At 43.1% G+C, this 27,174-nt stretch overlaps 1 protein-coding gene across 7 annotated transcripts in view; it reads right to left on the minus strand.

The window, feature by feature from the left end:
* LOC117407247 (phospholipid-transporting ATPase IB-like) overlaps positions 1 to 27,174 on the minus strand; it is a 174,325-nt gene that overhangs the window by 34,496 nt on the left and 112,655 nt on the right. For all 7 annotated transcript variants that reach the window (XM_059030679.1, XM_059030674.1, XM_059030676.1 and 4 more), the window contains 4 exons: positions 26,201 to 26,373; positions 14,169 to 14,352; positions 12,785 to 12,895; positions 686 to 760 (listed from right to left, as the gene is read on the minus strand). In XM_059030679.1, coding sequence (XP_058886662.1) covers positions 686 to 760; positions 12,785 to 12,895; positions 14,169 to 14,352; positions 26,201 to 26,373 — 543 coding nt within the window. The remainder of the gene's footprint in view (positions 1 to 685; positions 761 to 12,784; positions 12,896 to 14,168; positions 14,353 to 26,200; positions 26,374 to 27,174) is intronic.

Below are 27,174 nucleotides of genomic sequence, written 5' to 3' on the forward strand. Positions count from 1 at the left end.
TCACTGCTCCTCAATAGACTGGACTGCTCTACAGAGGGTATTGTTCTTCTAAACTCTCCCTATGATCAATACAGATTTTGGTATATGTTGGTTGCTTACGCTGGATGCTGTGCTTGGAACACCTGATTACTGAAATACTGAACATCTTCAGACTTTCAACAGGAGCCATTTTAAAAGATTCTGGTTCCATTGTTGGCATTGTTTTAAAGATTTTCTCTACCTTGTACAGCATATTTGTATTGTTTCTTATTCAGTGAAGTCGTTTTTTTTGTAATAGTTCTGTAACACTGTATGTTTATTGATAAGGAGGTGGGGGTACTGTGGTATGCTGCTGATTGATTGGTTCAATAGGGAGGTCTTTGTAATATGCTTTGGAAAAGGGCATGTTTTACTGTCATGCTTGCTTACCTCACACATACTAGGTATACATATATTCAGAGTATATTGCCTTATGTACACGGCTTTCTTTAATAGTATGTTTTCTGTACACAGAATTCAACACAAACCGTATCTCTGGGTTGCTATGGTCTGGGTCACACAGAGCAGCGTGAAATAATCATTTTATTATTTATAGGACATGAATGTTTTCCCAGACTCGTTGATTGGAAGCCGCGATACAAATCCATAGCCATAAACAACAGAGGCATGCCAGAACCACTCTGCGGGCCGTCACGGGGAGACTCACCACATTGTAGAGCCCGATGCACCATCTCTCAAACAGAATCTGCCCCGAAAATCCATTAACAAATGCAAACCAAAGCTGGAACACAAAGAGGGGAGACAAGAGAAAAAAAACAGGGCTTGAGAGAATTCACATTTTCCAACACCGCAGTTCAATGCATGGGTCAGGAACTGTCTGAGAGTCAAGGGTGACCAGCACAACACAGCTGCCTGACGATGAGACACCAGTTTGGCATGCAGTGAAATAAATATGAGACCCAGGGAAGAGCACAAAGTCAGGCTCTAGATAATTAAAAGAAAACAGGCACGGACTGCCCTGGTGACCATTGCCGTTTTACATGTTTGAGTTTCAGTTGATTGCAGCCTCCATCATGACCACAGATGTATTAAATCTTCACATGTTAACAACAGGTTTTTCCTGCGTGTTGATGATCGTGACAGTCTACCATAATGCCGAGTCCCGACCACACCTGAGTGAGACCCATCGGTACAGGATTATCCCCTTCTTTCTGCATTGGCACAGCAGTTCCCTGGTAACAGCTCATCAGTGCTATTCAATAGGCTGAGGGGTTGATTTGATCCGTGTACATCCTGCCAGGATGCGTCACCCCTGGATTTCATAAGAGCATTTTGCAGCACTGGGCTGCTGCTTGATATGTGATTTTACTATACAACAGGCTGCTATAGTACAGTATGACAGAGGATTGAACCACCGACTCCATTGCTGTGTTTGTGCAATCTGACCGCTTCATTAGCATTTTAAATAGTGGCTTACTTCCACTTGTCTTCCTCAAACACCAACCCACAGGCATGCGGCACACCCTAGGTCAGTAGTGGTCCGGTTGCATTTGACCGCTATTTGGAAGACAGGATGCGTGGTTCTCTGTGTTAAATGACTTCTGTCCGCAGTAAAGCTGAGGGAACATGAAGATACTTTGTGGTTTGGAACCTGGTTTCGAGAGACTAGGTTTCAGGCCACTGCATGGCACACCAGAGGAGACTTGAGGTTTGATACAGCAAAGGTGCCTCAAACTAGGTCACCCGGTCCCCTGGAACCAGGTTTCAAGCTACTGGTCCTGAAAAAGTGGCTTCATGTTCCCTCAGTTTAAGGGCAGTAGCTATCTAAATCACTCAACCTCCATCACGACTGGCACAGAGATCACAAGGAAACTGAAGAGAATGTACTGGGGATTAACTGTGGCAGACAGTACCAACACCATGAACTCAAGAAGCCAGTCTCAAATTATTTTATGCCAACAGGTGCAGCGAGAAAACCTCACGTTACAAACATCACAATTCCAGCAGCCAACACAGGAACAAAGGGCAGCATCCCCAGAGGTTTGGGGGAACGCTTCAGCTCATTGGACACTGCCAGGATCAAAGAGAGAGGAATGGAGCAGAGGGATTCAATAGTACAGAGTAGTAGAGTGCAGGCACTCTGGACTGAAACTAACTGATGCAGCATTTGTTTCGGGACATTAAGACATGTTATCACTTTACTGGACACTTTACTGTTGCATTTCCCAAAATGCTATTAACCTATTAAATACCAAATTAATTTTTCTTTAAAAAAAATCAGAACACAAGCTGCACTTATGCAATTTGATACATTACATTTAGTCTTTTGCGGGTAACAAAATTCGAGTAAGTTATCATAACAATACAGTTAAATAGAAAATTAAAACAACAGGTAGATGCCAGTTACAAATACACAAAAATTACAAAGTAGCCTGTCCTCAAATGAGCACAGTGGCACTTAATGGGTTAACCCCTTAACCTCCAACATGTTTCACTATTTCCTGTACACATCCAGTACATGGAATGTGCATCTAATTCCAACACCAGGTTCTGCACTGATTACTGACGGTATGCATTAGCTAGTGCTGGGGCAGATATTCCAACACCAGGTTCTGCACTGATTACTGACGGTATGCATTAGCTAGTGCTGGGGCAGATATTCTAACATGCTTCTTGAATAGGGCTGCAGCAGCGCTGATGTCGACAATGCTGGAGCCACGAACGCTAACAATCTGTATCGAACAGTATGTTACACGGGTCACAGCCTTAGATAAATAAATACTCTATCCCAGTGATTTGCAAGAGAGACTGTGACTGTTTGAACGATTTCAAAGTGACCCGCCCTGCGTGTTATCTGATGGTATTGTATTTACGTTGGGGTAGCTCATGCATGGGCTTTCCAGAGAGGTCCTGTTCACATGGGAAGTGCCCATGACTGGGAGGTACTGTCATTGCTCTTGCTGTGGCTTAGGAGGCTAAAGGCTACCAGAGCGGTCCAACAGATGGTTTATGAGACATATACAGGCTCAATGGGCTCTACAATAGAGCTCTTTTGAAGTATCCAGTTTAAGATATCTAATGGGTTTAAAAACATTGGAAGGGTAGTCTTAGGTAGAGGCATAGTACAGTCACAATGCAGCAAAATATTATTATGTTTAAACAGTGAGCAGAAAACTACTGAAGCAATGTTTGTGTAGTAGCTGCTATTTCTTTCTAGTAAACCTTTATTTTTTGTTAGTGATATTTTTTTCGGTATGGCTATCAGTAGTGCAGGCGAGCCAGGATGCGCAGGAATGTTCCACTCCTATTTGCTATAGGCAGCTCCGACATCATCGTTCTGCCACTGACACACAGACATGTAAAGTAAAGCCTACTGACAAGATGGAGAAAGACACCTTGTGAAAACACTTGTAGAAATTAGATAAATGCATTACCTATCATATGTATTACTAGAAGTTCAGTATACAAATAAAATGTGAATTCGTATTCGTTTAAATCAATATTTTAGGACTACACCGCTGGCGGCTATGTAAGAACTCCCTGATAACGGTTGTGGTTCTGCAATTCAAAATATCTGGCCAGGATGGAAATATCTGGACTGCACAATAAATAACTAAGGTGAAGACTCTTATTGATACAGATCTGCTCACCTAACTGATCACACGTCACGTTTTGCAGTAATAATTCAGTAACCCTTGATAGGATAGCTTCGTAAGATTCCATCGTGGTCACTGGTACACTTACCTAGTGCCACAAGATAAAACTGACCTACAGCAAGACCCTGTTTAAGCAGCTCAATATAAGACAACTGCAAATGACTAGGCGCAATCATATTCCACTGCAGGCGACTTAACCTATTGACATGTTTCATTTGTGACTAGCACATTTTGAAATGCACTAAATGTTTCAAATTTTCTTTGTGAGGGTTACATGGGGGTACAAAACAAAACACACGAGGAAATGATTTTGCATTGGAAAGGTATTAGCGATGGATCTGATAATACTGTAATCAGCCATTCCTTTGTTGCTGCCTTATCGGATACAGTTAATATTATTCTTTTGGGTACAATGGTGCTTTATTCACCCCAGCCAGCATAAACACAGCTTCCTTTCCTGTTGCCCGAGACATCCGAAGAGCAGCTCTCTCTCTCTGCACAGATCTATGCACACAGCATTCTGGTTTTGCTCAATTGGTTTTGTTTACTTTGAACAGGACACAAGCGTTCACTCTCCTGCGGGTAACCCACTGTGTTCCCTGTGAAGGGGGCTTCAGTCACTGCAGGTGTAGGAGGGCAGAGGCAATGGGATGGAACCAGCACAGCAAAGCAGCAGCAACACACTGAGCAAGGCAAGGATACACATGCTTCCACGTGCCTAAAGGGCAAACCCTTAGAAAAGGTTACTGTGGTAAATCTGCAACATGATTTTGCAGGATTCCCATTCCTATATATTATACATATCATGTACACCTTCAATCTACTTCAACCCTAAGCATGTGTTGATTTTAAATGCAGCAGAACCACTTTAATGTATTTCTTATCCAAACTAAATGCATGTCCTCCAACACAGTCGGCTCGTCCCAATCCATGAAATACTTCTAATAACCAACAAAGCACTTGATGAGCTGCAGGGTTTATTTAAAAACAAAAAGGTTACTGTGTACAGCACACTCTCCTCCATGTCCCCAGAGCATTTTTAACAAAAGGCGTTCTAAGCTGAAATGCTGTATTTATTCTTTTCTATCAAGTTTAACCATCAATTCCTGGAGGTGAACTCAGGGCAGTTTTAACTTGAAAAGGTAACCAACACTTTCTTAAGGGACTTTAAAATGGTTTCGGATCCCCGAAGGAACGGAATAGAAACTGTACACAAAAGGATGATAAATGGCATGCAACTCAATACAAAGTGGTATTTAAATCAGGAGGGTTCCGATGACTTCATGAACTGCAGCAGAGAAACTCCAGCCGTCGAGCCGAACATCGCAGCATCGCAATGTTTCATTGCAAACCTGCCATTGCTCTTTGTATTACACACTCCCTGACGATCGGCAGAACCCCACGTCTGAAATGCAGCCTCAGCCTTTCACTGCTTCAGACCTGAGCTATTGTTTTTGAGTGTGTGTGCGCGTGCATGTGTGTGACTGTGTGTGTGTTGTTTTGTATTCTCGTTCATGAAAGACTGAGAACAGATAATTGTGGGGGGTGGCGAGGTAGAATAGAAAAAAGAAAACAGCACTTTTTTGAGAATGTCGATGATTTGATATAAGAGGGCTAAACGTTGGTCACTGAATTTAGGTTTCTTTTAGTACATTCAGACTCTTTTTACCCAAGCAGAAACATTTGCCTGCTTAACTTCTATCACTGGAGTCCTCTTCCTTTAAAAGCTATATTGTGTATAACAACTGAACCATCTTACCGAAGCGTAGAAGCTGTTACTGCTGCATGACTTGGACGTGAACTGTAAGCACAGCGACCGCCTGACCCGCCATTTGTAGTTAAGGGAAGTCTGTTGGCATGTTTATAACTCGGTCAAAAGCCCTGACCTCTGGTCTTGCTTTGTGGGCGGTCAAGGCCAGAGCTCATGCTAGAGGGAGGTTTGGACAGTTCGGACATGAGCACTTTCTCTCAGGCAAAGCGATTCCTGACTTTATCTTGAGGGGTAGAAAAAGTAACCAGTACAGACGAATACATTTGTTAAAATAACTGCATACCATTTCATTTCAATAGTAAAGCACTCGTTATTTTGCTTAATATCGGTTTCAATACGTTGCTTGTGATCTGTTGTTTTGGCCGAATTCTTCTTAGTTCAAGTTTCGGTTGCTGGGCCCAGAGAGAAAAGTTTTTGGACTGCAGTGTATTTAGGATTTTGTGAGCATTTCAGCTGAGGTTTCAACTCAGAATACAGATCGCTGATGTTTAATTGTGCACGCTAGCTCCCATAGTCCCTGTAAATATTTCCGTATTCCACCCCCCAACACACACAATGAACAGGAAGCAAACATCAAAAAACCTGCTCTGATTAAATGTGTTCAAAATGTACGTTTTGTCTATGAAACACTTTACTGTGCATGCCCATAACAAGGCTTTCTGTGACGAAACTGAAATGCCAACTGACAAGGTTGTGATTATAGACTTCGCAAACAGTGAGAAAATAATAACGTGCCCCCCACCGGGACCAACCAAAACTCGAACAGATTGCTGGCCATGCTTAAAATTCCTCCACAACTGGTTTAAACAAAAGTGTTGAGAGTTAACCAAATATCTGGAGGGCTTAAACTACAGGTGACAGACAACAGAAATTAGCCTTTCTGTCACACATACAGTCTCCACTCTCCTCTACTTCACACGTGCACTAAAATGAGCCAACCCGTTGCAATGCGAGCAATAATGACTACTTTCAGAAAAAGACAAAGTGCAGTCTGACTGAGGGAAGTGAAATAAGCCTTTACTAAGGTATTACATTAAAGGCACATTGTTTCAGGATTGCAATTGTCATATTCGCCATGCATGACCTCTGCATACCTGTGTCAGGAATGCTCTAATCCCTGTACATTGAACCGCTATTACTAACACATAACATCGCTAATCTTTACCAAATCTGATGCCACAGACATATAAATCCCTGTAGTTTAAATGAATACTTTATATAATCTTTCCTTAAATTTTACCTGTTTAAATACCTTATCAAGCTCCTGTGTTAATTTAGTTTGACAGTTAGTTTGTCTGTTACTTTATTATTATAGTTTATTAACATACACTTGCCTATTGCTTTTCTCTTAGTTATTCTGTTCATTTCATATGTTGAGGCACATGCATCATGACAAGTGATACATATGTATTTATTTATTGATTCATATTGTGTCTGGTGGTTAACTCCGTCTCAGAGAACACTTTGGCTAAGAGAACACTTTGCTTGCTTCCTGAGGGGTGTTCTCTTAGCCGGAGAATGTTTATATATATTTGTATAATCTAACCACAAACCCTGCTAAATTACTGTATATAAGCAAACAGACAAATGAACAGGTTACACCTGCAATAATCACTTAGGAAGAAAAAGCCTAATGGGAGCATCTTGCTTCAGCCGACCCCGGTCTAACCCGACTCTCCAGGCACCGGCTTTCAAGACCAATGAGCCTGTGCATTAGGTATGAGAAGCACGTGGGCCCCCAGGAGGTTCAGGAGCTCACCGCGGGGTCTGATCTCTTACCGGGTTCATTTTCTCCAGGGCGGCTCATGCAAGCTTGGTTACTCTCCGGCTCGGCTGACAGCACTGTGTTATTCATGAGCTGCAGGGTCCAGATAAATGATTGCCGGATCCCCAACCCGGATCCTTTAGAACTCCCTGAGCTGCGCCTTGCCTGCTCTGGAAAGGTTCATGTTAAACCACTGCCGGGGCCAGGCAATGCATTTCACCACCTTATGGACTGCCTCTATAAGCCAAAGAGAAGTCAAGTGCCTGTTTACATTAATCACCTCCGTCACTCCCAGCTTCTTCCCCTTCGCCCCTCATGTGTATGAAAGGCAGGCTCTGACCTCTGCCCTTCTGGCCGACTTGTATACTGGAGGTTAATCCACACGCTACAGGAGGGAGTCAAGGTTTACTGGCAGAGGACGACCCTGCAGGGCAGCCAATAGCAGCCTTCGGCTTGCTCCCCTGGATTGGCGGTGTTTGTAATTTTGTGTTTGTTTTAGCAAGGGTGGGCTCTGAAAGGGCATAATGGCCCATCATGGGAGACTCGATGCCACTTCCAGTACATTCCCTTACTGCCCTTAGTTACAGCTGATGTCACCAGTCTTTACCAGGGCTCTTAATTAATCACATATCCTCTAATTCCCATATCATTTGGAATTGTAATAGCCAGTACAAAAACAAACTCCACTGCGAAGGCAGCTGCTTCAGTACAGTAAATGCATTCATCACACAAACCGATGTAAGGAAACGCAGGCAGATTTGATTAATCAATCCACACAAGTTTTTAAACCAGCTTGTGAGATACATTGATTAATCTGTTAATGCTATTTGCACATTCCTGTTCCACCACAGTATGCTTGAAATGCACTACAGTGTGTCTATAGGGAAATATGGTATACAATACAAACTATACAAATGTATTGTGTACAGTAGATCGCATTACCGACCATTAGAAAGGACCATTCTGGCCGGGGCTATTAATTAAACCGACAAGTACCTGAATATCATGTTAGCAGCTGTCCTGCTTCAAAAGGATTATCGGTCAGATTTGTTACGGACTTAATGCCAAAATGTTTTCTTTGTTAATAGGAAAATTAAACAGTTTATGATCCAAAACTAGTAACAAACACTGCAGTTATTTTTGAGGGCTCAAAGATCCGGAGTTGGCATGTGTTACTAGTTTTGTAACTTCAACAGTTTAATTATCCTTTCACCGGTGCTTGGTAAACCGGGTCCTGTATCTTTCCATACCACCAACACAACAACGTTCCCTGACCATCAATCCACACAGGTCAGGGTTAGTGGCCGTCAGTAATGTTGCTGTCGTGCCACAAGGGAGGTCTAGGGTGGTTATTCTAGAGATCCAATAGTGTGCTAAGAAACTGCATCTTCCCCAGTCATATGTGCTTCTATGCACGAGTCACTGAGAGCTGGTGACGTTTCAGACAAACCGACATAGCAGAGGAATGAAGGATCTGGCAGTAAATACTGAACCAAGAAGGAAGAATCTCAAACAGGGAGGGGGTGGACTATCTGCTATTGCATAATGATGAGCAATCACTTTTCCCTTGTCAAGAAAAATAGCACCTGCCATCGCTGGGATGATGAAGTTATAACAAATGAAAGTCAGCGTGTTCGTCTCACATTTCTTTCTATTATCCATCTCCGTGCTTAACCAGACGCCGCTTCCAAACTAAATATAATCACCCAGCGTGCTCTGCCCTTATAATGACATTCGGCTGTCAAGAGATAAACCCGCTGCTCGTCAGACCCGATGACATGCATGTAATGACAACGGTTAAGAAGATTCCATTACCCAAACTGCTGCCTGCAGCTTCCAGGGAAGAAGCCCATTAGGCTGAGAATATTGCATTTCACATTGCTGAGCTACAATACATAGGAGAGTCAATCAGCCGCACTGTGGCTATCAGACCAGGGAGCTCTTCTCTGGGTCTATCTCCAGTGCAATCAGCCGCACTGTGGCTATCAGACCAGGGAGCTCTTCTCTGGGTCTATCTCCAGTGCAATCAGCCGCACTGTGGCTATCAGACCAGGGAGCTCTTCTCTGGGTCTATCTCCAGTGCAGTGGGTTTGACAGCCGAGATGCCAGTCACTCCAGAATCGTATTTACTGTTTAAGCAGGGAGCCTCCAATGGAATGAAGCCACCGCACTCTTGTGGAGTCCCTGGAGACAGTGAGGTCACTGTGTCAGAAACAATCAATGGGAACTCCAGAGAAGGACTGTCCGCCTGTCTGGAAGGGACGGAGATAATATTTGGTGTGAAAAAAGAGAAATGCCAGCAGGGTCTAAGTTTGTCTCGCTCTATCCAGCCAAGAAAAGAAAAACCAGAGTGGCTCCAGAGAGACTTGAAGAATGTTCTAGGGTGTGTAGGTAGGTTTGTGCGTCTAAGCATTGTGGACAAATTTTGTACTGTGCATCATTACCCTGCACTTTTACATGGTGGGGGTCAGATCTTGACACATCTGTCATCGTTTCCATGACACCCATCAACATTTTCAGGAATTATACAAACAAGTGAAATTCCAACATTGCTGACAAAAGCGCCAGCATCTGTCGACGCCGTGGAAATGCAGTCAGCGAGAGCGCAAAAACTGAAAAGCTCTGGCCTGACCCTGAAACTATGACAAACAGTTTATTTTTCTGTGACTTTTTTCTCCCAGAGCCTTGCTTATATAGGGTGGAATGCTGGAGGTGTTATTGGTTTTGTTGCATTTTGCTTAGATGCTCAAGACTCAACGGTCTCAAATGGCATTTCATTGGAGGCATCGCTTCTACACTTTTTCCTTTAATCAGTCTGTGAATCTGTGCCCTGAGTGTCGAGGCCAGTCTGTGATGTATGGATCATGTAACAGGGAGGAGACTGGGCCAGAACTGGCGGCCCTGTGCACTACAAGCAAGCGCCTTAACCACAATGCAAGAGAGCCGGGCTCGTCTGCATTCATGGTTTTAGAGCTTTTAACCTCATGTCAGCTCTCCAACAGGGGACAGAATCCGTAACGTCACTGCATCACACAGCACTGCCTGTTACAGCAGTGTATCACGCAACACTGCCCGTTACACTTACTTGTCAGCATGTGGGGAAAACCGGACCCAAAGCCCCATCATACTCTCACAATGGATTACTGACCTTTCGAGTTTTATAACACAAAAGTTCTTGTAGAAACAAGCATTACTGTAAACACGACTGGTACCTAGTAGCTGGCTGAGACGAAAAACTTCAAATTGGGTCTTAAAGGATTCAGACTTTATTTCACAGCAGAAATAAACTGAAAGTGAAAATGACAAAGTGTGAGAAAGGAGTTCATTTTTTTTTCATCGTTCATCTTTTTTATTTCAGGCTCAGGATCCATCAGCGGTTTTCACGCGGAAGGTTGGAGGTTATATGATATCAAACAGCAGTTCCCCTAATCTGGATTACCTCCTCTTTTGCTTTTAACATACCACAAAGTCATAAAGTGAAATCCTATTGCCTGTTTAATTTGACCTCACAATGGGCTCCCTGTTTAATCGGGAGCGAGCAGGAGAACGCAGCCAGTGCTCTGCCCCGATTAGAGGATTACCCTCCCTTTATTAAACAACAAAAGCCAATTGGAATGAGATCTTGGCTCCTCCTGTTTAATGTTCCCATTGACTGAGTCCTTGCCTGCGGTGCTTGTGAGTGGAGTAGTTAGGTGCCTATCGTTAGCTTCTCTATCCGATCAGCTCAGCCTGTTCAAACCCTGAGCTCATTATCTCACCTATTACATTTACAATCCTGACACCGGGGGACTAGTTTACACACTAATGCAATCCAGCACAAAAAGACAGCACCTTCTGTGTTTTAAAATACCAAGAGTACCCTCTGCTGGGGACGCCACCTGTTAAACGATTATCAAACAGGACTCTGTAAAACGAATTCTGTCTTTGGTATTGAACGCATTACATTAAGTGCTATAATCACTGTACGGCAGATAGAGATGGATGATCTTCATTAAGAAGACAGGGAGATATGATTTCAACAGTGGGGGTGCAAACAGAATGGTCAGAATCGACTTGCTGGTAAGTTACAGGGAGGGCTGCTCTGTACAACCATGCACACAGCACTGCTTACTCAAGACACCTTGCAAGGACACTGTCAAATCTTTGCTGTGCTGAATCTGGAAAGGGTGTGGTTGACTACTGTACAGTGAACACAAACCATATTCCCACTTACAGCGGTTACACACGGATCCCTCCAGACATTTTAACCTTTGCCTTTGTCAATGCAGAATGTCCTTTTGCTTGCCAGATTGGTCTGCGGACGGGATCATTTTTCCTCCTGTTTGAAAATAGATGTCGACACTCTTTTCATTGCACATATTTAGAATGCGCTGCTGCTGGTGTGGATGTGACCGCATACTGTATACCTGCAATTGACAGCATTCTCATTGCTAACATACTGTGTACCTAAAGTGGACTGAGCATACTCTTCCCAACCTCAATATGGGATATGACACTCGCACCCGTACTCGTAATTGCCTTTAGGATGTATTTGTTATTGGTAGGTATTCAATAAATCCATTCATTAATGTGCTGATTTCAAAACAAGAAAAGCTGTCCTTCCCTCACCTTTACAATCGAGTACCAATCAATGGCAATTAATGTGTAAAAGCCGATTTGAAACACATTTTCCTTTCAGCCGTAGGCTGGCAATGAAAACTTGATATTGACACATGAATGAATGGATGTATTTAATACCTGCCGATAAATACTTCTTAAAGGCAGTTACAAGTATGAGCACACCCCTAATATACAGTCTTACCAAAAGAAACAATTTTTTGTCTGTTAAAAAACAGTGCTAATACTAATACTTACAGCATTTATCACCAACTTTTTCATCGCAATGTTTTTGTGTACAGCTTACAATACTAGCTGTAACAATCTGGGGCCTGGATTAAATCAAAGTTTATTGCGTTGCCATAATTGTTTTGGCAGCACCGTAATATAGATTTAATCCAGGCCTGTAAATTACAGTGTCTGTAAATTAGTACTTCAAGTAGCCCAGGGTCTTTCCTACAACCAGTAAATCTTTTAAAGTAAAAAACCCCCACAGATAAACTAACCATAAAAAAACAGCAGAGATCGTTACCTTTTAAGTGATTTCCTCAGAACCATACCACGTGTTTATTGCATTCTAATGCCTGTGTTGTATGTCCCAGCAGCTCATAAAACCAGTTTTCACTGTAAAAAGGCATGGCGCATTTAAATCCGATAACTGGTTTTAAAAGACCTGATGTAACAGAAACAGGTTCTCCGAGGAGACACTGCACACCATATTGGATTTCATGACACTGCGAGTTCTTAATGTGTTTTTAAATGCTGTGTTAGAGGCTTGGTTTTGTCTGCTTGACCTCTTTCTCACAGCAAAGGGGTCACCCTGTTATGAACTGATATACAATCCACTGGAGCAGGGAACCATGACAGTGTCACAGCATCAGAACCGCTGTGCAATATCTGTTCCAAATCTAAAAGCATTGCCATTGCGAAGCCATTTTAAAGCTTCCATGCTGTCAGTTTAACATTCTTATCAGCGCGTAATACTTCACAAAACAAAGCTTCAAGCGCAGCGCTTACCTCGATAATGTACAGCACCACGTTCTTGTAGAAACAGTACAGGATGCACTTGGTCACACGGTTGTAACTCCAGGCCCCGTGGACTAACAGTAACTTTTCTAGATAGCAAAACTGCACACGAAACAAAAAAAGAGAAAGAGAAGCCAAGTCAGGGGATTGAACTGTCTTTCTAGTGCTTAAAGGCCTCTCTTGTAATAAAGTCACAGCTATTCATCTGCGGGCTTGTCTTGCTGGCACCCCAAATAGCGTGTCACCAGGCATAATTAAGAACTCCACACTCACAAGACGCTGTTGAAGGCCGCTGTCTTCAAGGCGTGCTTTTGCTGAGAAAGCTTTTAGTTACTGTAGCGAGCTCAATATATTCAGCATCCTGATCTCAATATCAAACAGGCCTCAGAGTGGCTGTTCGGAAAGCGGGTACAGCAAGTGGGGACTGAAATAATCAGCCCCTTTCTTTCTCCTAAATTGCTATGAGGATATTTAACAACCACTCACTGTAACATAATTTGTCTTTAAAACCCCCTAATACAATTCTAATTGAATTTGTGATCCTGAAAAGGTTTAGTGTGGGCTTGCCACTCTCTGATGCTTTGCTCTCCTCAGCAGAAACACTCCACAGCAGGCACAGGTAAGTATCTGGGAAATGCCAGCAGACTTCTCTTCGAAGTAAGGGATTCAGATCCGTCCCTCTGCCTTCCCTTCACCTGAGTTAGATATTTGTTTCTGTTCTTCAAGCATTCTTGGTCACAGGTGTTTTGAATGCATCCACTGTTTTACTATCTACCTTTTAAAATAAACAATCCAAGGTAAATATCTACTGCATAGCTTCATCAAACATGGGCTGATAATGCATCATATTTTCATATAGTGAAAAAAAAAAAAAAGATTTATTAATATCCACTGGACATGATCCAGGGAATTTCCAGCTCCAACATCACTCCAACTCCAACACTTCATTATCTGCTGCTTCTGAGATTCTTATTAGAGCACATTAAAGTTGACCGGGCCATGAGAAAAGTTATGTGTCTTTTAACATTTTTTGGGGGAGGGTCCACCACTCATATTGTCCATATGTGCACTAAAGACATGACATGAGTAATAGTTCTGTGGTAGAAATCTTGATTTAAAGTACAGCAGATCTCTATCTCTGCATCTCACATCTCTGTCTTTGGTCAAAACAAGGATCACTGATATTGTGACATGCACGAGAAATGGCTTGGGGTCCAAACTGATGGATAGAGCAATAACATGAGCTGGTTCTTTGACAAGCGCTCGTACACACAACAGTCAATGTGTATATGCTGTAATTACACGGCATAGACATTTAGCTGATGGTGTGATCCCACCTCCTCATTCCAGCCCCAGGGCATGCTGGGGTCCTGACCTGAGCGATGGAGTAATCCGAGGAGTTTGTGGCCTGCATTCCCTCGTTCCCGCTGATCCCGACACCCACGTGAGCGGTCTGGATCATCCCCACGTCATTGGCGCCGTCTCCGATCGCCAGCGTGATGGCGTTTACATGCTTCTTCACCATGTCCACGATCTCAGACTTCTGGAGAGGAGACACCCTGGGAGGGGAGAGACAGAACAAGCCCTGTGAGAGTCTCGCATCAGCATAGCTCACATACACCAGGGCAGCAGCTGCACACCACAATTAGCTCTCCTGGATTCTCCTCCACTCTCTGCCATGGCAGGGGAAGTTCTCATGCAAATAGTTTAGTGCTTCTCTAGAGCTGCTGCCATGCACACTGCACCATCTTTACAGACTCTGATCTGTGGCTATGAACCTGGATAGATAAATTGAACTGACAACCTCTGGAATGGCTGGTAAAAAGATGCAAAGCTACCCGTCCTTACTGCGTTTTATTACTGTGGATAATTCTAATATTCTGATTGAAATATTTGGGTCACCAAAAATCCTTGAAGGAATTGTGGATAATTCTAATATTCTGATTGGAATATTTGGGTCACCAAAAATCCTTGAAGGAATTACAGCCTTATTATGTATACGAACGAACAATACACACTGTCCAATATACACAACGGCACCAACTTGAAACCCTGGAGAGGGCTGCCAGATACAATGTAACAGTGGTATTAAGGGCACCCAGGCATCTGACAAATATGACAAGGTGAAAGGAATATACAATGGCTCATACTGTTATGGCTCAAAATGAATGCAGGAGTGTAGCTAATATTCAGATTACTATTATATTTTTTAATATGAGGAACGATGCACAAAAATAAACGGACTAGCCAGTGGATAGTGTTCCATAGTGGGAGCATTTACATATGAGACAGACGCCATGATGAGGATTTCAAATCCCTCGCCCATCACCGCCTGCAGTCACACATCCTCCACAGCAACTTATTCCACACTCTCTGACAGCCAAGAAACAGCTCGAGAGCTCTAATCAAATTATGTCAAAAGGCATGTAATTAATATCCGTCCCTAACGCTGAGACCTTAATACAACAGCCCTCATACAGGGAACCCATTCCTCTCGCCAAATATCCCCCTCGTGCCCCATGTTGCTCCTGCTAATCTCCCCCCTTTGGGTCACACCTCAGAGCCTGCCTTTCCTGCCGGGTCCCTGCCCCAGCTCGCTCGACCTCAGAGCGCAATCCAGATCCGAGAGAAACGCCAGGCCTGGCCTCTTCCGCCAGCAAGGAGCAGGGGGGAGAAAATTCCCATACAGAAACATGAGCCGCAGTTTTGGAACAGCTTTGAAAGAATGCATTAAGCCCTCTGTGGTCCAGGACAGAGTGAAGTCATATATCATTGTCATTAAAGTCTGAAGACAACTGTCAGCAAAAACCCTTCTCCAGAGAGCAGGGAGCAGAGATCACACTTCACCTGAAACGCACTGGGCTCCGAGGCAACCATTCCCAAGGAATTGAGCCAGACGGGCACTAGGGAAATCCTCGAGATCATGAATTCAGAAACTACACAATAAAGTGTTCACCCGCTCGAGTCGCTTCACTGTTAAAGATTTATTTCCCGTCTCTTTCTTTGTTTAAGCAATTTAAACAGAGCACTGGAACCTGCTTTGATATCATTCCTGGGTTTTTTTTGTTTTTGTTTCTTTCAACAGCTGATGAACTGAAGTTAAACGATTCGAGGGTCTAACCCAACATGTCTTTCCAGCAATGGAAATTTTGAGAAACTTGTTTGATCAAAAAGAAGTGCGCTGGTGTGAATGCTGCGCTCACCCAAACTGTAAGAATAAGTTAAACTTTTGAGTACATTTTGCGTGATTTTTTTTGGCTTTTCACTCACTGGCAAAAGTAATCAGGAAAGTACTACTACTACTGTTTGGGTGTAAGTGCTGCCCTTTACACACATCATCCAATCCTGGCCTATCAGAGTTATATAATGGACTGGTACCTTACCCTTTGTATTGCATTTAATTACTTTGCATCCCTCCGCCTCCCGCAACCCCACCCCTGTACTACCCCCCTTGATACTGTCTGTTACGGGGGGGTCTACTGCCTCGTCCAGTGGGCCAGGAGATGTGTATATATTATACAGATTACTACTCTGTGCCGGTAATCAATCTTTAGTAACAGATCAGTTTTTCAAATCCCCGAATTCTCTAGGCTTTCATTAGTATGGATACAGCAAATCTCTGCAAAGACATAATGACTGGATTATTATTATTATTTATTTCTTAGCAGACGCCCTTATCCAGGGCGACTTACAACTGTTACAAGATATCACATTATTTTTTACATACAATTACATTATTTTTACATACAATTGCTTATTTATACAGTTGGGTTTTTACTGGAGCAATCTAGGTAAAGTACCTTGCTCAAGGGTTCAGCAGCAGTGTCCCTCACCTGGGATTGAACCCACGGTCAAGAGTCCAGAGCCCTAACCACTACTCCACACTGCTGCCTGACAGACACAGAGTGATCATCTCTTCTCTTCAGGACCTCAGCACACCAGTTTGAGAAGCCACTCCCTTGAGCATTACAATGATTACACAGTGACCTTCACCCCCACGACTGAAGTAGCTCTCATAGTGGGAGATGTTGGCTCCCATCACCCTTTCAAGTAATGCTGTAGTTAAACTCCCTTGTATAGTGTTTCACAGGTATTTTCAGATAACGCAAAGACAGAATTCTTAGCCCAGGGTCATACAGCATATCAGGGACTGCGTTTGTGTGTGTGTGTGGCTGAGGGGGGGTTAAGATCCCTATATATAACTTCACAATGACTTCCTCATTGCTGTGATGTGATCGGCAGTATTTATGACCACTAATAAATAAAGTGCTAGTACCAAGAGGTTGGGTTTCATTGTAAACATGCACACGATGAACGTTTTAAATCTGTGTGTGGCAGTGGCACTTTAAAGGAGTAAGGTAGGTGTGTAGCATTAGTCATTGATAAAACGCTGAATTACCAACCGTTCCTACCGTTGCTAAGCAACACAGCGGTTTTACTGGTTGTCCTGCGTTGCTGAAATTGATGGTGTCTCACTTGGAGTTTCTTAAAAAGACATTTAAAGTTACTGTGATATAAAGAGGTTTGTGGTTTCTTATGAGGGGTAGCAGGTCAACAACTGGGTGGTCCGCATCACTTCTAACGTTTACAGCGCCTGCGTTAGTGGGAGTAACTGAGATTTTAAAAACACATACAGTCTGGCTCCCCAGGTAAAGTAGCCCTTTAATAAGTAAAAGAAAAATCAGAAGTGTCTTGAAGGGGTGAAAACTTTCTGCTTCCGCCCTTTTCAGTCCCAGCTGCGGATCACAGAGCCAAGGCCTGCTTCAGCTTTCAGCTCTGTCCGTTTGCTTGAGAAATGAAATAGGTTTCTTCATTTCTTTGGCTTTAAGCCTCCTTTTGAGAAACTCTTCACATTTGCACTATGAAAGGCTTACTGTATGCTAATGCTCAGCTGGGCAATAATTCGTTTTGACTGACTGAACAGCGGTGATTCAGCCAAACCAATGAGCGCTCTGAACTTTTAAAGCATGATGGAAGACAGCAGGAAAACAAGGCACCAGCGGTGTGAGAACATGTGTGTGTGTAAGCGTGAGTGTGCATGTGAGTGTGCGTGTGTGTGTGTGAGCATGAGTGTGAGTGTGTGTGTGAGTGTGCATGTGTGAGAATGAGTGTGTGAGTGCGTGTGAGTGTGTGTGTGCGTGTGTGTGTGAGATGTGAGTGAGAACGTATTTTTTAGTGCTCTTTTTCAAAAAAATATGTACTTAGTTTCTTATTTTGCTGAAGGCTTTGTTTATAATAGGAAACGATGTTGACGCCTCAAACTGATGATGTGTATGGGAATGACAGCACAAAGAGAAACAGCTAATGTTCCAAAACGAGAAACAAATTAGAGAATGTTAACCTCAGTGCACTCCACAGAGAGAGTGCCAGGTCTGCAGTCACGCAAGTTTAGCAAATCTGGCCTTGTGGCCCCAGGATTAGACTTTATTTGTAGTCGTGCCCCTGAGAATTGACAAAGTGAGTGAGTATTTGTGCCAAGAGAACCGTTCACTGGGAGACTGAACTTGGCAGCTGGTGGCAGAAAAGGAACCAGTTAATTCTTACTATTCAAGTTCAGTGTTCCCCAATCAGCTACTAATTGGTGGCCATCTCCTGCAGATTCAGACTAGTGCTTAACCCTTACCTTGGCACCTGTGTCAGATCAAACTTGTCTTAGGGCTTTGATAGCTGTTAGCCTGCCCCCTTTGAGAATGTTAATAACTTGCAATGTTGCTTTATTGATGTTTCTTGAACATGTTCACGTCACTGTCACTCCCAGTATCTGACCATCGCTTTCTGTCAGCGTCCACGAAGCTCAGTCCGGACAGAACCCTCTCAGTTTCTCCGTTGAGGTTGCCTTGTCTTTGCGAGCGTCTCTCTCATAAACTCTGCACAGCAGCCCAGTATAACATCACTTACATCATTCAAGAGAAACTGTCTTTATTTATTTTCACTTTACTACGCAGCTTTGTGCACGGCTTCAACCAGGTAGTAATTTGTGTTTTTATTTATTGACAAAACTCTACAACAGTACTCCCCCTGGGGCCACAAACGTCATCAACAGCAGGGTAAGCGTTAATGAAATATTCAAAAAGCCGACTCTGCATACTGAGGGTGTGATATCACCTCAGAGCTTGAGATCATTTCATTTCATATCAAGCCTATCAAGCACTTTCCTTCTAAGGAAGTATCTGCTTTATTTAAGACTAGGCCAAATAAGCACCATTCTATGTATCTCAAAGACATGTCTCAACTTGCCCAAATCTGGGCTGTCTATGAAGGGCTGAGACACTGTACTATCATAATGATTCTCGTACCACAATGGCACATCACTGGTGGTATTTTATAAACAGTACAGTGTGAGGTCACTACAAGCTCCTAATAAAGTGGAAAGACCCTCAAAGATCAGCGAGAGACACAGTGGTTCTTGATTTGCCAATGGTTCAGCTCCTTTGCGTATTAGTTCCTATTAAATGAATCACATGCTGTGCTCCAGTGATGTTCACAGTTGTACATTATGTTCAGTTACTTCATTTCATTATTTTCGGATAATGCATTCGCAGTTTGAAACTGGGAATATCACTGCTCAATCACACAACCATGAATTTGGAAGAAGTCGTGAGGGCAAACGCTGGATGAATGTCTTCATCAAGGCAGGGTAAGAAGCGTCTTTGTCTGCCAGCACACAGCACAGCATATCACTGGGATGAAGAGGGAGAGGGAGAATGAGCAGGGAGGGCAGTACGCAGCGATAAACTGAGAACCGAGACAGAAATACTGAGAGAGGGAGAAAGAAAAAAAGAATCCAGGGAATTCAGCAAAGCAAGTGCGGGCTGGAACGCTTTAAATAGCTTTCAAAACAAATATGGTTTTGTCTGGTGCCGAGTTCACTCACCATTTGGAAAAGCAGTTGCACTCTCCCACTGGTACAACCTAGTAGAATCAGCTATTCCAGAAGCAGTCGTAATTAAGCATCAGTGACCGGTCATTATATGCCAGATGATTCTTACCATCCTGCTACTCCACCTAGAAACCCATTTCCACATTACAAGCGCCTGTTTATTATAACAAGTGTTTAACATTTATACTAACGCTCTTCTCCACACAAGACCACAACTGCTCATCAACTAATGAAAGCAATGGCTTCTTTCATAACCGCGCATTTCAAACACAAAACGAATGAATCAGCTCTCTGTACAGTTAATTAACCCTTTCAGTCCCGCTTTATCTTAGTGCCGTATGTGCCAGAAATCGGGAAAACAAAAGAGCAGATAATCACATTGGAACCTCAAGGGACTCCTAGGTCCCAGTCTGAGGTATAAATATATGTAAAAAAAGAAAGGTTTTGTCCTGTTCTTATGTATACTCAAATAATAATATAATTCAGGACTGAAAGGGTTAAAGAGGTACACTAGAATAGGGCAGAGACACAAACACACACACACACGGGTGGCCACGGCATGTGTTGGAAGAGCTGTAGGCAATTGTTTTGTTTTTTTCCCCTCACTTTCCTCCTTTTCTCTCCGCAGAGGGTTACTGTAAAGAATAAGAGAGCGGTTCCTCCTGTCTCCACGGCCAGTGCAAAGTGCTGTGCTGCTCGAGGCTCAGAGAATCCTGCAGGGACAGCCGCTCTGCAGCCAGCTTCCCGTCTCACATCCTGTCAAAACCACAGGGGTCTGGCCTGGTCTCATGAACACACCCGACAAGAATGTGTTCCAAGCAAACATATCACTTTACCTTATGGAGGCTCTCAAGTGCAAGCATGTAACCCAGACCCACCAAGTGTGAGCCTCATAAAACAGAATGTACCTGTACAGTATCTGAGAAACAGAGGTTCTACAAAGAAATGGCACATCTGCATGGCAGGGCTGCTTTGGGTTTCACCTCTTATATGCCACCTTTGTATAGCACCCTATCAAAAACACCCCTGTATACAACAGAATACTATTAACCGATTATACTGCACGCCCCCTGTATCACATGCAATCTTAATGTGAAGTGAATTCATGTAAAAACTGTGTGGGTGTATTTTGAAAAGAGTGTGCTTCTTTTCAAGACAGGTTCTCTAATCAGCTTAATAAAAGGATTAACTATCCAGTTACTTGCCCAAATGTAACTATCCACCAGCATTCAGAACTCCTTTCCAGCAAACAACAGGGTGCAGTCCTGCTAGACTGCCTCTCAGGGGGTTTATTATTGGTCATGATGAACTCCTGCTCTCTGGAAGGAATGGGAGATACAGCTGTGAATCCCTGGACTGCGCTCTTCTGTTTACAAAGCTGGACGATGGAGTGGGGTGGCAGCATCCAGGTACAAGAAAAACGTGTCTTGAATTTTACCAGCACAGCTACTAGAAACACACATGCAATGCAAGTTTGGAGACAACAAATGATTTACAGCAAGACTAAGGTGGGGACTGCATTGCCCATTTTTCCTCACTCAGATGCCTTACTTACTAAATAACCTGGTATCTCTGAATAGAGAAGTGTCTCCTCTTTAAAAAAATATGCTTAATGATTCAAGCAAGTAGAATGGTAGAATGGTACCCTGAAATGTTCTCCTTTTTCTAGGAAAGCAATGCAACTGGGGAGGGGGAATTTGCTGCCAGATAACTTCACTCAAACTACTTTCTCACAAAATATCTGTGTCTCCCTTAATAGAAAATTGTAATGAACAGTCTCTCCCACAAGTGCTGTGATAGCTCAAATATAATCCACTTACTACTAATGTGGAATGATATCTATATATATATATATATATATATATATATATATATATATATATATATATATATATTTTAGCTCAAAGAGCCATATATAATGCTATAAATAATAAATCACTTGTTATTTGTTCCAGTCACACAGGGCCATGGTCAGAATGTTTCTCAAAAGCAAGAAAAGATGGTGTTTTGTTTTATGTCAACAATGTGGACTGAAACCATAGCAACCACTTCAGCCTATCTTTGAGGAGCAGTCCTGACGACGTTCTCACTGTGCAGGAAAGAGATACACGAGTGAGCAGGGGTGTGGGAATCTGAAGGAATGCACAGGAACACAGTGGCCCTGGTGCAGTTACCCAAAAGACTTGCCCCTGTCCTCTTCAGCTCTGTGTGTTTTGACTGGCCCACCTAACTCTCCAGATGGTTCTCAAGAATGCTGCCCCCCGACACTGGCCAATTATTAGCTACAAAGCCGCTTCCTGGAGACATGGGCAGGCTGCAGGTTCCGACAGGAAGGCCCTGGTACTGCTAGCAGATGTGTTATTTCAGCAAAGGGCACGGAGGCAGCATTCACAGGCTCGACCCCCTGGTGTACCTTACAAAAAACTCCCAGTGCTTCAGTGAAGTTCCGCCCTGAGAGAAAGGCCAAACATGGGTCAGAGATATTGAGGGAAACACAGATTTATTTCCCTGTTAGCCGGTTGCTACATTTGTCAGAGCTGAAGAGCGTTTGTGAACACATTTATCTTTTGCTCCGGGATGCACCAGCACTCAGTCTGAAGATGTTGTCGCTCTAGGCTTTAATTATTGCGGTTGTATAGACTGAGATTTCCTCAGACATGTTGGGTACCTGTCACTTCCTTACACTAAGCAAACATTAACGGCGCCTAAAGGGAAAATGCTTGATGAACCAGTAGAGAGCTATAATCCTCCTAATGTTTCATTCAGCTTTTGTTTTACACAGCGAGCTCCCCAAATCATTTTTATTGGTGCTTTAATGTTCAGGGTTAAGAAGTTCACAGTAAAGGCCCTGCTAACAAGGACTTCTGGGGCCCCATTAGCTGATGCACATGTCAGTTTCCCACGTATTTAGTGATGGCTCTGATTTTTCTTAAGAAGCTGGGGCGCCGTTTCAATCTCTCAGTATTCACCGCTGGCACGGCCCAACACGCACTATTCAAAATATCAGACAGCTCTCATTTGTTTTTTCGATAGAATCAAACTCTGTGTTTACTGTAACAAAACCCTGGTGTTACTCTGACACTGACTGACAATACATGAATCTAAAACAAGCCCAGGGTGCTGTTGCTGTAAGACCAGACCCTGTAAGGCACAAAGCTTAAATGAAACCCCATCAACAAGAGAGAACAAATCGAAAGATCCAGTGAGACGTGCCGCTGGAACGATGCCAAACAGCACATATCCATTTCCATGTGTCCATGGATGTAGGGATAGTGATTTAGTGACACAGTGTGTCTCATCACAGTCAGCTCATTCACAGTGCTTTAGTGACACAGCATGTCTCATCACAGTCAGCTCATTCACAGTGCTTTAGTGACACAGCATGTCTCATCACAGTCAGCTCATTCACAGTGCTTTAGTGACACAGCATGTCTCATCACAGTCAGCTCACTCACAGTGATTTAGTGACACAGTGTGTCTCATCACAGTCAGCTCATTCACAGTGCTTTAGTGACACAGCATGTCTCATCACAGTCAGCTCATTCACAGTGATTTAGTGACACAGCATGTCTCATCACAGTCAGCTCACTCACAGTGCTTTAGTGACACAGCATGTCTCATCACAGTCAGCTCATTCACAGTGCTTTAGTGACACAGCATGTCTCATCACAGTCAGCTCATTCACAGTGCTTTAGTGACACAGCATGTCTCATCACAGTCAGCTCACTCACAGTGATTTAGTGACACAGTATGTCTCATCACAGTCAGCTCATTCACAGTGCTTTAGTGACACAGCATGTCTCATCACAGTCAGCTCACTCACAGTGATTTAGTGACACAGTGTGTCTCATCACAGTCAGCTCACTCACAGTGATTTAGTGACACAGTGTGTGTCATCACAGTCAGCTCATTCATAGTGCTTTAGTGCCTGTCCTTACCTACACAGTATGTCTCATCACAGTCAGCTCATTCATAATGCTTTAGTGCCTGTCCTTACCTACACAGTATGTCTCATCACAGTCAGCTCATTCGTAGTGCTTTAGTGCCTGTCCTTACCTACACAGTATGTCTCATCACAGTCAGCTCATTCATAGTGCTTTAGTGCCTGTCCTTACCTACACAGTATGTCTCATCACAGTCAGCTCATTCGTAGTGCTTTAGTGCCTGTCCTTACCTACACAGTATGTCTCATCACAGTCAGCTCATTCGTAGTGCTTTAGTGCCTGTCCTTACCTACACAGTATGTCTCATCACAGTCAGCTCATTCATAGTGCTTTAGTGCCTGTCCTTACCTACACAGTATGTCTCATCACAGTCAGCTCATTCGTAGTGCTTTAGTGCCTGTCCTTACCTACACAGTATGTCTCATCACAGTCAGCTCATTCGTAGTGCTTTAGTGCCTGTCCTTACCTACACAGCATGTCTCATCACAGTCAGCTCATTCATAGTGCTTTAGTGCCTGTCCTTACCTACACAGTATGTCTCATCACAGTCAGCTCATTCGTAGTGCTTTAGTGCCTGTCCTTACCTACACAGCATGTCTCATCACAGTCAGCTCATTCGTAGTGCTTTAGTGCCTGTCCTTACCTACACAGCATGTCTCATCACAGTCAGCTCATTCATAGTGCTTTAGTGCCTGTCCTTACCTACACAGTATGTCTCATCACAGTCAGCTCATTCATAGTGCTTTAGTGCCTGTCCTTACCTACACAGCATGTCTCATCACAGTCAGCTCATTCATAGTGCTTTAGTGCCTGTCCTTACCTACACAGTATGTCTCATCACAGTCAGCTCATTCATAGTGCTTTAGTGCCTGTCCTTACCTACACAGTATGTCTCATCACAGTCAGCTCATTCATAGTGCTTTAGTGCCTGTCCTTACCTACACAGCATGTCTCATCACAGTCAGCTCATTCATAGTGCTTTAGTGCCTGTCCTTACCTACACAGTATGTCTCATCACAGTCAGCTCATTCATAGTGCTTTAGTGCCTGTCCTTACCTACACAGTATGTCTCATCACAGTCAGCTCATTCGTAGTGCTTTAGTGCCTGTCCTTACCTACACAGTATGTCTCATCACAGTCAGCTCATTCATAATGCTTTAGTGCCTGTCCTTACCTACACAGCATGTCTCATCACAGTCAGCTCATTCATAATGCTTTAGTGCCTGTCCTTACCTACACAGCATGTCTCATCACAGTCAGCTCATTCATAATGCTTTAGTGCCTGTCCTTACCTACACAGCATGTCTCATCACAGTCAGCTCATTCGTAGCAGACTAAGGTAGTCCTCTTTGCACAGGTTGCTTGATTTTACTCATGCCCTGTGTCCTTCACCCTTCTTTTTCTGTTCGATACCCAGCCGCACACAGCAAAATTCACATTTCAGAGATACTCCAGTCTTTAATTAACTATATTTTTTTAAATGTAGCCCATTTGTAGATACTGGCGTTATTAAAACACATCATTATCTGATTTACTACACCAATACAGCACACACAATAATAATTAACAATATGAGACTATGGCTGCTTTTACAGCTCCCTTATGAAACTGTTCACAGGGTAATATTCAGTGTACGCATTTTAAAGAAGGATTTGGGTGTTATAAATACAAGGACAACTGCCTGTTGCTAGAGAAATTACTGTAGGAAGTGTGCAATAAGACTATGGCTTCGGGCACTATATCACATTCCGAGTTGTGCAACTACTGTATATCAACACAGTACAGACAATTCAGAAAGAGCAAGCAGCTCTGTATCCAAGGAGAATCAGGATCCAACAGGATACTCATCAATCACTGGAAATACTTCATGAAGAAGGAAAGCCATGGATAAACTGCAAACCCGCTATTTTAATAATTGTTAGTGGTTAGTTAGTTAGTTAGTGTTTATCTGCGGTTACCAGACTTTCAGAGTATAAGACTGGGAATTTTTTCTTTCTTCAATTAATTGACAGCGTAGCAACTCTGAAGCCATTACAACAACTGTATACAATAGCACAGTCATTGGGTGTGTTTATTGTATGTTTCTGAGTGTTCAAGTTGAGAATGCATTACTCACTCATTAGCAACCTGATTAGAGAGAGCCACCGATGGAGCCACACTTACAAACATACAATAAACAAGTCATTGTTTCCATTCTATTGTCATCTGACCACAACATGTTAAATGTACAAAAAGCCAGGTTAGAAACAATAGATCAGCTATTACCATTTAAACAGGTGATTATATATATACATATATATAAATGGGAATACAATAGCAAAACTCGCACAATTTAACAATGTTACTGTTTCTGACTGGGACAAAAAATGAAGGCTGAAAACCGGGACAATCCAAGTTTTCCCTGGACTTCTGGTAACCCTATGTTTATCCGAGACGCGGCTCCATATCTTCCTCTCTAGTACCGCACTAACAAGGTGGGTTTTGTATCTGGGATACAACACGGTTCAACTGAAGGCATGAAACCAACTTCTTGGATTGCAGGGCTCTCCAGGATGCAGGGGGTTAGAAAGGAGCAGCACTGACCTGCAGCAGATGACAGCCTTGCAGGACAGCGCCAGATCAAGAAAGCTCTGTCGCACCTCGAAAGAGAGCGCATACTTCAGCGTCTCTCCGTCAATGATCAGGGCCACTTCATTCTCCTTCCCCAGCGACTCCCCCAGCGATGCACAGTGCTGGCTCAACGTCGCTCTCGTTGCCTTGAGAAAAGAAAAAAGAAAAACACATCAGCAGCCAAATCTAGCCACGTCGGACTGGGACAGTGTGGTACATTCATGCATAATTTGCAGTCCTCAGCTGGAATTTTCTAATCAACTCCGAACACTGAAAGACTGCTGCTGTGTCATTTTGTCATGTTTTACTTGCAAGGAGACAATTCTGATAAAGAAACACTAAAAGAAACTTGATTATTTCAATGACAAACGTTTCGACTGGAAGTCTTTCTCAATGTCTTCAGTTGAGGCATTGAATTTCTTAGTTTTTTTTTTTTTTTTAGTATACTGACTGTTCAATCACACTATTTTGATGCTCCTGAATATCCAATCTAATCACCAAGCCAAACCCCCCAACGATATTGCAGAGGAATACACTCAGAACTAACCCTAAGTGTGCAAACCAACGCCACCTGCTGGACAGTACACAAAAGCTCACTGGTTGTGCCATGCAATCTGAATTACCATTTTATACTAGGCAGTTACTTCCGATGGAGGTTATTTCACTACCGGCAGACTGCTAAATCAATCTCCCCTTCATACAGCACAGTGCTAGTATAAGGTTATCATAATTGAGCTTTCCTAGTTGACACCATTTATTATAACAAAGATACTGCATTTTCTTTGCGAAAAAACCCTCAAGTGAGAATCCTCCCTGTCATCTTCCGTCTCAATTAAAACAAGTGCTTCCTTATTCTCTTCTTCATTTGAAACTCAATACATGTTTACAGTCCACTAGCCTGCAGCATGACATTCAGGAGAGGAGTTCCTGTTGAGGATTGCTAAGTA

Source organism: Acipenser ruthenus, chromosome 9, assembly GCF_902713425.1.
Source record: "Acipenser ruthenus chromosome 9, fAciRut3.2 maternal haplotype, whole genome shotgun sequence".
NCBI lineage: Eukaryota > Metazoa > Chordata > Actinopteri > Acipenseriformes > Acipenseridae > Acipenser > Acipenser ruthenus.